Source organism: Aspergillus affinis (genome assembly GCF_023601865.1).
Source record: "Aspergillus affinis strain CMG 70 chromosome Unknown NODE_36_length_285616_cov_85_140891, whole genome shotgun sequence".
NCBI lineage: Eukaryota > Fungi > Ascomycota > Eurotiomycetes > Eurotiales > Aspergillaceae > Aspergillus > Aspergillus affinis.
The window spans coordinates 80,535-96,399 of NW_026515817.1; the positions used below are offsets into that span (position 1 = coordinate 80,535).

Consider the following 15,865-nt stretch of genomic DNA (forward strand, 5'->3'; position numbering starts at 1 on the left):
TAGCCAATCGTCTTGCCTTATTGCCCCAGCCTGCCAACCCCCTTTCTGATCCTGACTGGTGACTAGTAACGGCGAGACCCAGGTTAAAGACGGGATTTCCGGCCTTGGGAAGCGCTTTTATGGGCCCCAACATCCAGAATCATATCCCTTCTTCCTCCCCTTGTGCCATCATTTGTTCCCTGAAAAGTTGAGGGTGCGTCGCTCTTCCATTTCCATAGCTCTCGTAGCTCAGACTCTAAATTACCCTCAATGGCATCTACTACCTTCTCTCCGATAATTGGGAAGATCTTGAAAGCATGCCCACTATCGCCTGTAGCGAGAAAAAGCCCAGCAGCTCGTGGGTCGTAATCAATGATGAAATCCCCGGTTGGTCTAGAGTCAGTTAATCCTAAGCATTGTGGCAAAAAGAGTCACTGGCAGAATTCAACTTACGTGTCGCAATACCAGCATACTCGTGTCTTTGAGAACTGCCGATTGCGCCAATTCGGGAACAGCTCGACCAGAAAGTCCTTACATGCCTTCTCTGCCTCGGACGGGATGGGCAGGTCAGTTCGCGGCACGCTGACTATCTTTTCGACGAACTGAAGATCCCCTGATGGGGTCGGCACCGGGATGGACACTTTTGTGGGATTTTGATATCCGAAGCCGTGACGGCCTACCTTCAATTCCTTATTATGCGGAGGCACCATGAACATTCCGCGGCTCACGTTGAAATAAAGCGGCGTGGTAGACCCTAGTTTCCTTTGCTCTTCCTCAGTGACGGGCATGTACGCGAGTACCTGGCCAGTAGCCGCCGCTCTGCCTTCGAGATCGACGAGGGACGGCGTCCATGCGCCAGTCGCAAGGATAACCAGGTCCGCCAAAACCTGAGAACCATCGTGTATTTCGACACCAGTACATCTCGAAGGTCCAGGCCCATCAGGCCGCGCATAGAGTAATCTGCGCACCCCAACGTTGGTCTTAATGCTAACTCGGTCGCCACCTCGGCGTTGAAGAATCCTGAGCGCATATCGCACACCCTTCTCAGCATCTGCCCAGCCACATCTCTCATTCACGTAGCCAAAGTTCCCACTGGCCCCGCCAGACCGGGTTTCTTGGGCGATGGCCTCGCGATCCGGCAAATCCCTCAGACTCTTGGCGTCGAATGTGTAGTTCCCGGACCTTGCCAGCTCCTTGACGTTTTCAAAACTCTCTTCCAAATAGCCATCTACGTGGCCTTCGGTGCCAGGCTGGGCTGTCAACACTAGCCTTGTGTCGTGGTATCGCCCCTCTCCACCCCAGCCATCGACGGACTGGTCTTTCCACAATTTCTGCGACTCTGAAACGAGTGTAGTGTACGGCTTAAAAGCGTAGTCGGCTCGCAGAACACGGCTCGTGTCCACGGATGCGGCGACACTATTGGGGATCTCCGGCGCTGCGTCCAAGACGGTGATGCTAGACTGGGAGTATTTGGGGCGTTGGACAATGGTACATGCGGTGCTAAGACCGAACACACCCGCGCCAACGATGAGAATCTTGGACGGAGTTTGAGACATATTGATGGAACCAAAGATATATTGATTTATAATGACAATTCTCTGGGCTAATGTCAGCTTTGGGGTAGATATATAGAAGCGGGAGGAGATCTACATACCTGAATATATACTGATTGCTTTTATGACTTAGATACTGAAATAGTTGCAGTAGTAGTTACGGATAGAATTTCTTTCCCCCCTTGCCTGATTGGTTGGATTGAGATCTGACCTATGGATAGTTTTTGGGTAGATATAAAGGAGTGAGGGTTGAGATCAACCATGGAACTGTATGTTATACCGACCGGCCGCCGCCCTTCGCTTGATTACCCGCTTTTTTCTCCGCTTGTCTTCGACCTCTCCAAAGTATTCTTCAACGACGCTTATCCCCCCACGCCGCGATCTATGCAGATCAACGGGGTCTTATTAATGAAATTTCTCCAGATTGAAGGAATATGAAGACAGCCAAACCAACGGTTTCTCGTCGAAAAGCTCGCACAGGCTGCCTGACTTGCAAGTGAGATCAATTCGGGTACCATTGCATCACTGCCCCACGCTAAACGTATCTACGAATTCATATCTCGGTATGACGAAAAAAGAATAGAAAAGGACTGATCATAAATGCCCTTGAAGGCTAACGATACGTCCTCTTTAGACACGTCAAGTGTGACGAGCAGAAGCCGGCCTGCTTACGGTGCATCGCCACCAAACGGATCTGCGAGGGCTACCGCGCTGTGCCTCAGTCTATCTCCTCCCAGAATGCTCTGAGCGACGAGGAACGCCGGGCATTCGCTTTTTTCCGGTCCAGGACAGCTCCCAGGATCTTAGGTCAACAGGATGCAGACGACTGGACTCCTGTCTTTTTCCAACTCGGCCATAATGAGGCCTCCGTGAAACATGCCATCACTGCCTTGGCCTCGCTGCACGAGAGCCTTGAGTCTAACATGGCATGTCCGTTAGTGCGCCACTCTCCGAGACATGCTAGTACCGCTGCACAAGTACTTGCGCTGAAACACTATACGCAGGCGATGAAGTCGCTACGCATCGAAGCTCTCAATATGGCCTCGAAACCAGATCTGACCATGATTCTGTGCATCCTTTTTATATGTTTCGAACAGCTCCGCAGCGGCGACGCTGCCTGTTTTCTACACCTAACGGCGGGACTTAAGCTGATTTATTGGTGGAGGTCGACGACTAAGAACTATACAAAGCTCATAGATTATTCTCGGCCGACGCTCGAGTTGATGAATGAGAAGATCACTCCTATCTTGCAACGCCTGCGAGTCCAGTTCGCTCTTTGCATGGATTCCCGTCATACTGTGAGTTACATTAGGATGACACCCTGCCTACCTGCGCCCGCGATCCCCTCCTCATACGCATCCCTGGACCTCGCACGAAAAGACTTTGACCGCGCCATGAACTACGCCTTTTCAATCCTTGAAAGTGATTCGATGATGGACCCCCAGCGACCTTGCGTCAGTCCGACCCTTGTCCTCCAGCAGTGGAAAGATGCCCTGGATGCTTCCACCTTCGCCACCGAATCCTCCACACTCCAGGTCTGTGTTCGCAAGCTCCTAGAGCTCTATTGCCACGTCTCAGTCATTATCACCGGCACGTACGGCACGGAGCAAGAAGTCGTGTTTGATCAGTACGTCCACCGATTCCAAGCGATCGTTGACCTAGCCGAAGCGATCGTCGAGGCCTGGAAAACGGCATCGCAGCAATTCAGCCTGCTATTCAGCTTCGACCTCGGTATCACCCCACCCATGTTCCTCATTGCGTCTCGCTGTCGTGATTCTCAGATTCGACGCAGAGCCGTCAGTTTGATGCTTCAGTCCCCTTTCTACCACGGTGCCTGGCCCGATCAATATACCGGGCTTTGCGCGCAACGCATCATCGATGTTGAAGAGGAGGGCCGAGTCATGGAGCGGGCAGACGACCTCGCTGTCTGCATACCAGAGCATCAACGCATCCGGAAACTTTCGGCCGATATCCAAGAGGAAAATGGACAAATTGCGATGCAGTTCCTTCGACGGCCGCTTGACTCCGAGGCTGAGGTTGTGACTACATACATTGCGTTGGGTACAGGAGTTATCGGCCAAGGAAATTCGATTCCAGTATAAAGAGGGCAAACATAGAGATTTTTAATGAGTATTAGATATATAAAAAATAAAAATAAATAGATATGTGAAATCCTGACCTTTGGCTATTATCGACCATCCTCTGGACTGGCACCCCGTGGCCGGCAGAATCGGGTTGGGACTAGCGCGGATAGACTGACCGCTAGCACCTGATAGACTGCCAAAACCTCGATTTCATGAAAATGTACGGCGGGCGCCTCGCAACATCCAAATCAACTGCCACGGCCACAAAAATGGTGATAATCAAGATTTGAAAAATGCCCTGGATAGCTAGTAGCTTTGTGTATTTCGGACAAAAGTTCTATAGAATTTCCGCATTGTTTGTTGGGGGCAGACGCGTGCTGGTATTTCAGCTCATACAATTTCTGTTATCTTTCAAAAAACCACACCCAAAAAGTCCTGTGAAATCTGTGGTTTTTTAGAGGTTTGGTCACATGACCCGGATCTTGTTGGCGCCTGAGGCAGCTCTCCGACGGCCGGGCCTGATTTTGCACTATTTGTTCGGTGATGGCGGCGCGGCCTGACTCACCCATTGGGCCATTAGTTAACATCCAGCTCTCTTGCAGGACTAGGGAATCTTCTTTTGTTTCGCAACATTTTCGTTCCTCTAGTGAAGGAATTAAATACAAGGCAATTACACTGTCCTACACCATTTCCGCTTTTCGATTTCGAAGCTCCTCCGAACCGCATTGGCTGCGTCAATCCCACCCTTTCACCCCACCTCTGCCCGCGGGGCTTGTTTATACAAACAACGCTAAGACGCCATGGTGCTTTCAGCACCTGTACCAAGCAGTGGCTTCCAGGCCTTGATTCTTTGTGGTCCTGGCGAAAGCTTGAATACGATTTCCTCTAATCCGGACGAGAATCCAAAATGTTTAATTCCCATCGCAGTATGTACTGGCGAATCTTAGGGCTGGTTCTAGTAGGAAGCAGTCACTAATATCAATTGATCCTCAGCTAAGGCCAATGGTCTACTACCCACTCGACTGGTGCAAACGCGCAGGAATAAATGGTGAGTAGTGGCTTGACTTTTTTTCCGGGCCGACTTGTGCTCTATACTTGCAATTGCTAACCGATCAGATATCGTTCTAATTACACCCCCCTCCGCTCTCACGTCTGTTAAGGCGGCTCTTCAACAAAACCCTTATCTAACATCGCTCCCCTCACCCTCGCCCACCGTCATAGCCCCTAAGGATCTCAAGATGACAACAGGAACGGCCGAACTGCTCCGCCTACCGGAGGTCCAGGCTTGTATACGATCTAACTTCCTGCTTCTGAGTTGCGATTTGCTGTGCGATATTCCCGGTGAACATTTACTAGAGGCATGGCTAGTCTCGCAGAGTGATCTGGGCCCGTTGTCTCAAGGCGGCTTATCAGTGTTCTATCCAGCGAAGGGCGTCAAAGATGAAGTCAAAAAAGAGCCAACAGATTTTGTCGCGGTCAATTTGCTGAAGGAGGATGAAGGGCCCGGCTTCTCGCGATATGAGCTCTCGAAATTGGTTACGTCAATGCCAATGAATACCTTGAAAGAGCAGATGGAGAGGGATAAGGGACTTTTGCTCCGTCATACCTTGGTTGAGAAACATGCTTCTGTCAAGATGCTGACGAGCTACAGAGATGCACATTTGTACATCTTACCGAAGTGGATTCAGTCCTTGGCACGGCATCAGGAACGGCTCGAATCCGTGAGTGAGGATTTGATCGGGTACTGGGCAAAAGCGGGATGGCAGCGTGGGTTGAGCGCTAAATTGGGGATCGATGAGATTTTAGGCGGACAGGATGATAACCACGAGGAGCACGCAAGTCTCGATGGGGACTCGTTGGAGGATGATATCGATCTTCGTGGCATGACTACTACACACGCTCAAAGTTCTGAGGCCCGGGATCCAAAATCTTCTCCTAATGCACACTCCTCGGTCGAGGTGCCGCCAATTCTAGCATATATGACCAAGCCCTCTGAGCAACTCGTTCGGCGGGTGGACAGTTCCGCCTTGATATTGGCCATGTCACTACAACTCGCCAAGCTGGAGTCTATTGAAGAGGTTGGCCGTGCTGCTGCCTCGCCATTCAGCCATGCCTCGAAAATATCCAGCCCAGAAGGAGTTGCACCAAAGTCCATTGTCACGAAAGGCGATTGCTTACTTGGGTCAAACGTGACGGTAAGCAACCCAACCCAATTCCATATAATTGAAGCAACTTCTCTAATCCATTCATAGGTGGAAGAGAAGTGCGTCATCAAAGAATCGTGTATTTCTTCCAAGGCGAAGATTTGCAGCGGCGCTCGCCTGACGAGGTAGGCATTTAAACTCAACCCAAGGCCTCACACAGCTCAAGTTCTCACTCGAAATAGATGTGTGATCATGGACAACGCGGTCATCGGTCCGAAGTGTGTGCTCAACGGATGTATTGGTGAGTTGATTCCTACCTAAATAGAGATCTGTTGGATTCATTAACTAATGATATTCCAGTCGGTCGATATAGTCAAGTCGGACACGACTCCGTGCTCAAGGTGCGTGTGAAAGGTATCCAAAAAATCAGATCGAGTACTGACTGTTGTTAGGACTGCGAGGTACAAGATGGCGTCGTTGTCGAGGAAGAGACCGATGCCAAGAATGAACAGTTTATGAACTTCGATGGTCTTGATGCGGATGACATGAGCGTTGCTGACGATGATTATGATGATGAGGCCAGTATTTAGACAAATATGACAGATAGAAGTACGAATGTGTTGAATTCCCTCTGATGGTTTCCCATAGATATTCTCACATTTAGTCCCCGTGGTTTAGATGTGGTTCTCCCGAAATGGTTTAGCGTTTCCGGCCTTTTGGGCACTGTTTTGTTATTCTGGACTTGCCATCTTCCGAAACCTTCCCAGCTTTTTGACACCTTGTTTGCAACCCCTTTCTTTGATACGAAATAGGGATACGACGGGAATTTTGAATTTTATGGTAAAATTTCTACTTGAAAATCGGGTCCCTGTCTTTTTCGCGTGCAAAATATTAGCACTGGCGCAGGTACGGGGTAGTTGCGGTGGGTCACCACGGCTGCTCCATAAGTCGAAATAAGTCCACTCAAGGCTACCGCAGTCGCTTTACATTCTTTAGGCTCTATTCTCGTGCACCAGTAGATACGTATCTACTAATAGCTGTGTGAGGATAAAGAGAATATATTATCTTAAAAAGCACACTAATTAGCAAGGCACGATGCAGAGAACACTCCCCCTTCTCAACAGACACGTCTCTTTGGAATCGGCGTTAGATGACGATGATAATGTTCTCCAGGAGCTGTCTTACCCTGAGAAAAGAATTGAGTTTTTCACATACCTGCTTATGCAGCGGGATGCGATTGAAAATATTGTATCATTTCATCTGGGCCTAGAGCGCAAACAGACATGCCGCATCGGAGAAGTCAAAGAATAGATTTCGGGGAGCTTTAACGTTTGCATACCGGTGTACATTCATCAATGGCCTGTCGCGAAACGAGTACTGATTCAATTCCCTCTCCCCTATAAAGTCGGGGAGGTCGAATACCCGGGCAACACGTAGGAGAAGCTGCGCTGTGAGGCTGCAATGTTTATATGGATTCAAGAGAATAGCTCGTCCGTCCCAATACCTAATTTATGGGGCTTTGGACTTGCCAATGACCAAAGCATGAGTTTTTCCAAAAGCCTATCTTTAGATTGACGAGCCTGACTTTGTATTTGTCTATCTGGAGTTCACCGCAATCGGCCAAGTATCTTTCTTGAGCCGGCTGATGTGTAATTTACGCTGGATGATTTCCTCCATCTTCCGATACTCGGTTCCATGTCGATATGTGAGCAGACAGTGTCCTCACAAATTGAAGGCCCCATATTTGGTTATGGATTACATCGATAGCACCGAAGGAGTTATGCTTTCCGAATCCTGGGAAGAGTCACGCCACGACCAGACTCGGAGGAAAAATCTATTCACAGGATTGTCTCGGATTATTTTATCCTTAGCACTTCTACCATTTGAACGGATAGGTTCTCTAACAATTGATAACCGAGGCGTCATACGACTGAGAAATCGCCCGCTCACGCTCCGACTTCAGCACCTAGAAAACCAGTCCGTTCCGACAAGCATTAACCGAGACCTAACTTATTGTTCCCCAGATGCGTATTTCCTGGATCTCCTGGGGTATCATGACAGTTATTTGCGACATTCGCCGAATTCTGTGCGGGATGAGCTTGATGGCCAGGCGCAGCTATCAACACTGACCATAATGCGTGCTATCCTGCCGCATTTCACAAATCGTGACTTCTATCGGGGGTCTTTCATTTTAAATCTCACGGATCTACATCAAAGCAACATCTTTGTGGACGGCGACTGGAACATCAAGTGTCTTGTTGACCTAGAGTGGACATGCTCACGCCCAATTGAAATGCTACATCCCCCATACTGGCTTACTAGTCGTGGTGTGGACCAATTGGAAGAGGGGGAGCATCTCAATGCTTTCAAACATATGCATAGCGAATTTATGGACGCGTTTTCAAACGAGGAAGAAGTACTATCCGAAAAGGAACCCGGGGCTTTCAGCTTAACAAGGATCATAAAACGGGGCTTGGAAAACGGGAGCTTCTGGTATTCTCATGCCCTTGACAACCTGAAAGGGCTGTATAACATATTCCTCGATCACATTCAACCTATTTTTACAAAGCTGGACGTTGACGGAGTGGACAGGTTGGAGCAAGCGGTGGCGCCCTATTGGAGTGCGGATATGCAGGGTTTCCTTGCGAAGAAACTCAAGGATCAAGAAGAATACCAAAACAAACTGCGGGAGGCATTCGTGGTTGCCAAGGCAGAACCGAGGTAAACGACTATTTTCATAACCAAGTCACAGCGGCTGCTCCGTTAGCTCGTCGTTCGGTTTTACAGCAGGTCAAGTATCGTGAATGACGAAGGCATGGTAAGTAAGTGGGACATTGTACGGTTATCCTGACCACTTCGAACGGCTCAAGTCGTACTTGATAAGCAGCCGCGCATACTTACCGAGATAGTTTAGATGGGTAGAGCCTCCTGTGGTTCCTTTGTGCGCGAACACTAGATCTACATTTTATGGGTGTCGTTAAGATCTAATGGAACGCTTCAAGAGTTCTTTGGCCCATTACCATTTGCATATTGAAGCCACAAGGTGCATGTGACAGAATCCATACTTTCGGGGAAAGATCATATCTTATTAAAGAAGGTACAGGCGCACTGATTTCAAATTTGACAAAGGAAATCAGAATCAATCCGCTCAAACACCATCGTTAAACTGATAATGGTTCATCCACCGCTATAACTCGATTAGCATGATCCAGTCTCCGACATGGGCATTCGTGCTCACCTTGTCATATGGTTTGGAGGAGTCGCAGAAACGCAGGTCCGTCGCTAGTCGAATGACGTTGTCCTGGTCATTGTTGATGGTCGACGCGTGGATCTAGTAGACTTTGTCAGTCGATGGAACCAAGAACACGCAACTGAACTCTTACCGTGTGGGGTTTGTGCAGCACAACATCACCTGCCTCGTAGGCAGAGACCAGCCAACGCCGGTTATTTTCTTTTGCGAACTGAGCAGGAAACTCGGAGAGCAGACCTGTCGACATCATGTTGGAGTTGAAGGCCGACCTGGCCTCTTCTTCCGACAAACCAGCCTGCTTTGCCCTGCTGGTGAACTCTTCCTCACACTTCAAACCCACCGGATCGCCTGATAACAGTCAGATTCGGCTCAACATTCATTCGCACCAGGCCACAAGCAAACCTACCATCTTCCAAATAGATCAACCCCCCTCCGTTGATCTTGATATCACCAATAGGAACCCAAGCCGTGACGCTTGTCGGCTCCCCATACCGCAAGAAGATCTGGTCGTAATGAACGCCAATCGGCTTCGACCCAGGGATGTTATTCCGCAACAGTGTCCGCTTGAAGGTCAAGGTATCTGCTCCCCAGCCCGTGAACTTGGCGATGAAGTCATACAGCGCGGGGTGGTTGACCAAGTTCTTCGTATACCAGTCCTTATAATGGGCCTCGATGGCACGGTCGACGAACTGCGCTGCGTTGTCGCCCCCCGGTCGACCATTTCCGCCGACATGCCCGGCTCCAATGCCGGGGTACTCGTCGATCGACTTAGTGGGGTTGAAGATGCCCCCGACGGGGTCAGACCCTTCTTTTAGGACACCCGTGGGAGCCAAATAGTCGAAGTACTTTCGTCGGGCCTCAAGGACGTCCTCGCGGGGCAGCACCTGCTTGAGAAAAATATAGCCATCTTCGTTGTATCGCTTGCGCAGCTCCTCGACGGGGAGGGTTGGGTCGGAGGGGCGCAGGAGAGCGGCATTCTCGGAGGTCAAGGGGCCGTCGACGACGGAGAGGTTGGAGTCGCTGATCACGCCAGGCATGGTGGAAGGTTATGGAGGGATGGAACAGACGGATGAATTGCGAGAATGCATCTTGCCTTGGTTGCGACACTCCTTAAGTAGATTGATTTGTACATAGTTCCACGACTCTGCTGGAAGGCGGGGTATATCTCCCTTTCCGGAATAGGCTTAGATCTTCGCGGCTTCTTGCCCCAAATTGACTCCTCAGGGAACATCGCCTAGACTACAGGCTAACCCGATCCGGCTTAGACAGGCTTAGTGGTCCCGTACCTTCACGTGATATGCTTGCTCTGTGCCCTTGGTTGGATGGTATTACTAACTTAATCACCTCATTGCTCCACCATCGACAAGTGTCACGTCCAGAATGGCATTTGGTCTTTGGATTGGAAGACCGCGGTGGCTTTTGGCGATATGGTCTTTCGGCATAGATTGGACATGGCATTGGATGCCATCATTGCCGCACCTGATCGGTCGGCCCCCTGTTGGAGGCGTTGAAACCGTACGATACTACATTTCATTACTTTGCCGGCAAACCAGCCTCGCTAACCATTGAACGACAGAGAGGAATGGGTCCCGACGAAGATCATAATGCCAGGATAGATGGCAAGGTCTATTCGAATACAAAGGACGCCCAAGGCCAGTTCATCTCGGGAGGCATCACAGGGATCGTGGAGCTATGGATGATGGGACTGCACTTAAGTCACCATTCCCTGATTCAGAGATCGAAAGCCATGTCTTAGACATCGCCAAAGAAGCCGCTATTTATCATCGTATTGGACCCCATAAGAGGTTTGTTCAGCTACTGGGTCATTCCAGGGATGGTCTCCTGCTTGAATATATGGGGAGCGGTGATCTTAAGGCATATCTACAGACCCATGGCTCGATACCAACGAACCTCAAATTGAAGTGGGCATATCAAGCCGCAGAGGCCGTCGAGCTCTTACATAGAAATGGGGTGATTCATTGCGACGTAAAACCACGAAACTTTCTGTTGGACGCGGCTCTTGACATTAAGATCATTGACTTCTCCGTCGTCGCTCGACGGGTCGAAGCCCGCATCTGGCGAGGGGATCCGATTCTTCCTTCCACGGCACTGGGCAGATCCGCCCACAGTGGCTACGGATCTGTTCGTCCTTGGATCAACCTTGTTCGAGCTTATTCAAGGCACTAATCCATAAGAAGAGGTTCCTAGTGACGAGGTGCAAAGACTTTTTCAAGAGCATGAATTTCCCAATGTCTCTGACATTGTCTGTGGACAAACAATCAAACAATGCTGGCTATTGGAAATTGATTCGGCTGCGCAGGTGCAGACTGCTGTCGGAGACACATTTCCGCTTCCGTTAACGTCGACTGTATCCCTCATCTCGGTGGTTTGGACACTGGTCAGGATACGTTGATTGACCAAGTAGGATCTCTCAGACACCAGGACTTTGCACATACATGAACTTTGTGCTACTCAGCATCAACGCGGCCCTCTAAATTAAAAGTAGCAGAAAGGTGGTCCTCTCCATTTATATCATACATGGTGATGGGCACTTAGGAGTGGGGTAAAGGCACTAATTTGATAGGTGCACTTTCTGTCCCGAACTTATGCTATTATTGTCAGTATCATGCGATATGGCTGCAGAGTATGCAGACTGCCAGATTCTCTTGGCAGTCTCTATTGCCATTTGCGGGCAGCCCTCAGCCATCGATAGACCCGCATGTTAATTCGTGTGACGGTCCGCGCAAGGGCACAATGACCAATGACGCAAGCATTATTGATAAATATTGGGCGTGGAAAGATACTTGATTCGAACGCAGTCCAGAAGGAGGGGTGCTAGAGCCCAACCAGAGGTCCTTTCTCTTCCAGTAAGATCCTCTGCATTAGAAGGCGTTGCCACCATGTGGATACTACGGAGTCTTCTCCAGGTACCGCCAGTCTACATTGAGCATTAGCAGAAAGAGTGGACCTCGCTTCTTGAACAACATCGGAGACTCGGAGGACTCCATATGCAGGGAAGTTCTCAGATCACCCAAATAGTAACTATTATTAAACAGTGACAAATTGACAAAAAAAAAAGGTATCTAACTCGCTTCCAGAATGGGTTATGTGCACGTGCATGTACTCCGTACTCCGTACTCAGTAGTATGAACCATCTGTGATCCAACTTATTCATCCAACTTACACATCCTCCTCCGTCCAATTCCCAAAACCCCACGATTTCACCCCGTCGCCAACCTCCAACTTCAACGTCGTGAAGGTGATATTCTCGTACATCTCCCGGGCTGCCCCGCGCGCCTTCTTGTGCCACGGGCCCGTACCCCCTGCTCGTGCATCTTGGCGACTGCGCCATAGACCTGCATTATTCACCACTCGTCAGCTTTCACATTCACTTCCGTTTTCTCTTCTTCCCTCCCGTAAACAAAATGAAGAACAAAATCAAAGGAGAAGACTCACAAGTTGCCAAATTCTGCCTCTCCGCATCCTTCGATCCGAACCAATACTTCAACAACCCGCCGCTAACAGTAGCCTCTTGATGCGAGTAGGCATCCAGATCATGCAGGCGCTGGTTATCGATCCCCTCCTGCAACTTTGACCGGAAGACCACGACGTAGAAATGCGTCTTCGTCCACTCGAACTCGCCTCCCTCCGCAGCTGCCAGATCACGCAGGAACGAGAACACAGCCGGCCAGTTCAGCGACTCCTCGTACGGCGCGGTCGCGTAGTCGTCGCGCACGGGTTTCAAGATCGTCAATGCCTGCGCGAGGAGCCGGTTCGCCGTGTCCAGCGTCGTGAGGTCGAGGAGATGAGGCGGGGAGTTGTAGGGGGAGGCGATGAGGCGGGTGCTCGAGGGGAGGGCGAGTTGGGGGTGAGTGGGTTTGGCATCATTGGGAGCACTGGGACTGTGCAGTTGCAGCTGCAAGGCGGCAGCAGCGTGGAATTTCAGAGCGTCAAAGTCATCGGTGATGAGGCTGTGGTGGTAGAGAGAGGGAGATGATGATGACGAGACGGTGGGAAGGGGTTCCGATGGAGAGGATTCCCTGGTGGTGTCTGCCGTTGTTGTCGTTGTCTCTGGGGGTGTGACGAAGACAGGTTTGCCGATTTCGGGAGCCATTGGTTCTGTTCTGTTCTGTTTCTTTGTCTTGATGTCTTGCAAGGTGTCTTGTCTACTGAGGTGACTCGGTAGATAGGACAATTAAATCGACACTGGGGAAAGAGAAAGCAGTCTGGGGAAGAACAAACTAACAATTACGGGGGAAGGACAAAGGGAAAAAAACAAGATCAGGAATCTATAGGGAACAGAAGAAACCGGAGAGAGAGAAAGAGAGAGAGAGAAAAAAGAGGGAAAAGGAAGGACTACGAGGAAAGGAAATACTACAAGGCCAGCCCTAAGGGAAAAGGGTCCCCGGAGCGGTATGAAGACAGAATTTCCAAAAAGCACGCAATACGCTGACGAGCTCGATCTGTCGCGTTCGGATGGCAAAAGGGGAATCAGTCGGAGGGAAAAAAAAATTACAACAAGAAGGCAAAGAAAGGACGCCACGCCGATTGGTCCCTCGGTGGGTTTCACGACTTAAAGTTATGCTTATTGCGACAGAGTCTGATCTCGCGTGTCCGCCGTTATGAAACGGACAAAGAAAGTGCCCGAGGCGGATCCTTAGCCGGTAGTGTAGACTTCCTGACTACTATTCCTACCGAGAATCAGGAAGGCCTCAGAGAGGAAAGGGGAGAAAAAAAAAAAAAAAAAACTCAGGGGCAAAAGTGGCTGACACCACACTTTGCCGATTTGGGGCAATCGCACGACAGAAGTTCCCATCTCACGCAATCCATGGTCCTTGCTTCACATTCTTGGGAAAGACGCCGGAGCGATTCCAACAGCCGGAGGGTTCCATGGTTCGTAGAACCGATCACCCGGATGAAAGATCCCCAACGGTGAGTAAGCCCTGACTCCTGCCTGTCCGGTTTGGAAGATTGCTTGTCATTTCGAAACCTATTATACATTGATTGAACTTGGTATCATGCGCAAAAATTCCCCTCGAGGATCCCCGGTCCCCGAGATAAAAATGAAAAAAAAAAAACGCCGTTTCTTTTTTCTTTCGAAATGCTTTCGTTCAAAGACATATCACAAACCCCAGTTTACCGCTTCAATGGCGCCGGAGGCGGTGCCATTTTGCCTTCGCCCATGTCGACCTTCTTGTTGGCAGGCAATGCCGGCACTTTGAACCCTGCGCTATCTGTCCGCTGATTATTATTGTTGTTGTTTTGGTTGCCTCCAACTTGCGTGAAGGTGCCGGATTTGAACCATCGGTCCTCTTCGGCCTTGCGTTTCCGGCTCATTTCGGCCTGAACCTTCGGGTCAACCAGCTCGAGACCCTGCACAGGCGTGAATGCAATGGTACTCGCGGTACCCGCCGACCCTGCGCCCAACGAAGTACCGATGCCAGAGCTGCGAAGACCCTTCGCGCTGAGAACGCTGGCCGTGCCTCCCAGACCGCCTTGTCCGAATGTACGCAACGACGACGCAGTGCCGCTGGCGGGTGTCGCCGTGCCCCATCCCTTGTTGGACTTGCTAAGCTTAGCCCTGGTTCTCTGATCGATTTGGGTAGCGCGAATTCGTCCGTCATTCTGCTGGCCCAGCATGCCCAGACCCACCGTACCCTCGCCAGTGCCGTACCCAACCTCCGCTTCTTCCTTGCCAAACGCAACGCGATTCTGGGCCTTGCGGATTTCAGTCATGGCCACCGCTTCCTTGGCGTTTCGAGCCCGTCGTCCACCCCTCTTGCGGGACGGCTTGTCATCCGGAGCGGGGAGTGCCTTGGTACCGGAGTTTGGCGGCGGCTCCGTCAGTTTCTCCAGCCGCTGGAAGCACTGTTGTTTTAAGTCCTCGCCCAATGACCCGTCGGGGCTAAAATTAGAAACGTCTGCCCGCGTAGCGAGAACCATCTTGGCAGCGACAATGCGGATGGCCTGTCGCTTCAGGTCGTTCGGGATGTCCTGGATCAGCGGGGACTCGTAGAGGAACCCCTGTGATCGGATGCCAATGTTCGTAGCAAGACCCAGCCCTTCCTTTCTCTTGTTGCCCTGAGCACCCAGATTACACGCGGGAATCTTCGCCAGCTCCTTTAGTCCACCCGTTTGGTTTAGGAACTGAGCGGCCGTTTCTGGACCGATCAGCGCTGCTAGGTTGGGCGCGATCTGGTTCATGCGAGACTGGATGCTTTCCGTCAGAGCGGTGCGCTCTCGATCCAGCTTCAAAATTCTCTCGCAGGTATCAAGCACCGTCTTCAGCTCCGCCGGGGTCATCTCGCGTCCTCGAGTTGTCGTGCCTTCCATAGTGACAACCATCAGCGACGGTCTATCGAGAACCGATTGCAGAGGCGCGCCGACCATGTTGTCTGCCGACGTCCACAGCGCTTTGATGTCGTTGAGAGGGCCATTTTTAAGGATAGCAACGGTCTTGGCATATTCGATCGAGTTTGTCACGAGGGTCTCTAGTTCTGGGAATCGAATCGAGTAATAGTCCCGTAGTACTTTGTGTAATCGCGTCAGTTCATCGCCTGTCGAGAGGGCGACTTCGAACTCGTTGGTGACCTCAGGGCCGGTTTTCTGTCGATGCTCCTCCTCCTCGTCGATGAGAGGCTCCTCCTCGCCTCCTCCCTCTTCTTGCCGAAGATCTTGGAGATCTTCCTCGTCTGACTCGAAATCCCGCAAGAGCTCTTCGGCGGTAGACATGGTGGACAGGACCGGTGAGGAACCGTATAAGTAAATAAATTGAAAGGTCAAAGGAAAGCGAGGTTTTGAATGCGCCGCCACCGATTTGGGCCGCTGGTCGCTTAGTCAGGCAGAGGGGGTGGC

General features: G+C 50.7%; 8 protein-coding genes across 8 annotated transcripts; 4 read left to right on the plus strand and 4 right to left on the minus strand.

Moving 5' to 3' along the window:
• Positions 1-83: 83 nt before the first annotated feature.
• Positions 84-1,535, minus strand: KD926_006656 (NAD(P)/FAD-dependent oxidoreductase; the record flags this gene model as incomplete). The annotated part of the gene is made up of 2 exons (XM_053099659.1): positions 84-372; positions 433-1,535. 2 exons carry the CDS (start codon positions 1,533-1,535, stop codon positions 84-86), a joined length of 1,392 nt encoding a protein of 463 aa, XP_052956563.1.
• Positions 1,536-1,966: 431 nt separating this feature from the next.
• KD926_006657 (Zn(II)2Cys6 transcription factor) lies at positions 1,967-3,634 on the plus strand (the record flags this gene model as incomplete). Its single annotated transcript, XM_053099660.1, has 2 exons — positions 1,967-2,028; positions 2,167-3,634. The coding sequence occupies 2 exons, from the start codon at positions 1,967-1,969 to the stop codon at positions 3,632-3,634; spliced, it is 1,530 nt and encodes a 509-aa protein (XP_052956564.1).
• Positions 3,635-4,416: 782 nt separating this feature from the next.
• On the plus strand, positions 4,417-6,350 carry KD926_006658 (translation initiation factor eIF-2B gamma subunit family protein; the record flags this gene model as incomplete). Its single annotated transcript, XM_053099661.1, has 7 exons — positions 4,417-4,542; positions 4,610-4,664; positions 4,733-5,811; positions 5,869-5,945; positions 6,003-6,061; positions 6,121-6,161; positions 6,213-6,350. The coding sequence occupies 7 exons, from the start codon at positions 4,417-4,419 to the stop codon at positions 6,348-6,350; spliced, it is 1,575 nt and encodes a 524-aa protein (XP_052956565.1).
• A 1,073-nt stretch (positions 6,351-7,423) lies between these two features.
• On the plus strand, positions 7,424-8,485 carry KD926_006659 (uncharacterized protein; the record flags this gene model as incomplete). Its single annotated transcript, XM_053099662.1, has 1 exon — positions 7,424-8,485. The coding sequence occupies one exon, from the start codon at positions 7,424-7,426 to the stop codon at positions 8,483-8,485; it is 1,062 nt and encodes a 353-aa protein (XP_052956566.1).
• Positions 8,486-8,908: 423 nt separating this feature from the next.
• Positions 8,909-10,047, minus strand: KD926_006660 (uncharacterized protein; the record flags this gene model as incomplete). The annotated part of the gene is made up of 4 exons (XM_053099663.1): positions 8,909-8,947; positions 8,999-9,091; positions 9,144-9,358; positions 9,417-10,047. The coding sequence occupies 4 exons, from the start codon at positions 10,045-10,047 to the stop codon at positions 8,909-8,911; spliced, it is 978 nt and encodes a 325-aa protein (XP_052956567.1).
• Positions 10,048-10,702: 655 nt separating this feature from the next.
• On the plus strand, positions 10,703-11,197 carry KD926_006661 (protein kinase family protein; the record flags this gene model as incomplete). The annotated part of the gene is made up of 1 exon (XM_053099665.1): positions 10,703-11,197. One exon carries the CDS (start codon positions 10,703-10,705, stop codon positions 11,195-11,197), a length of 495 nt encoding a protein of 164 aa, XP_052956568.1.
• A 993-nt stretch (positions 11,198-12,190) lies between these two features.
• KD926_006662 (uncharacterized protein) lies at positions 12,191-13,124 on the minus strand (the record flags this gene model as incomplete). Its single annotated transcript, XM_053099666.1, has 2 exons — positions 12,191-12,366; positions 12,467-13,124. The coding sequence occupies 2 exons, from the start codon at positions 13,122-13,124 to the stop codon at positions 12,191-12,193; spliced, it is 834 nt and encodes a 277-aa protein (XP_052956569.1).
• Positions 13,125-14,146: 1,022 nt separating this feature from the next.
• On the minus strand, positions 14,147-15,742 carry KD926_006663 (U4/U6-U5 snRNP complex subunit PRP31; the record flags this gene model as incomplete). Its single annotated transcript, XM_053099667.1, has 1 exon — positions 14,147-15,742. The coding sequence occupies one exon, from the start codon at positions 15,740-15,742 to the stop codon at positions 14,147-14,149; it is 1,596 nt and encodes a 531-aa protein (XP_052956570.1).
• Positions 15,743-15,865: the final 123 nt, after the last annotated feature.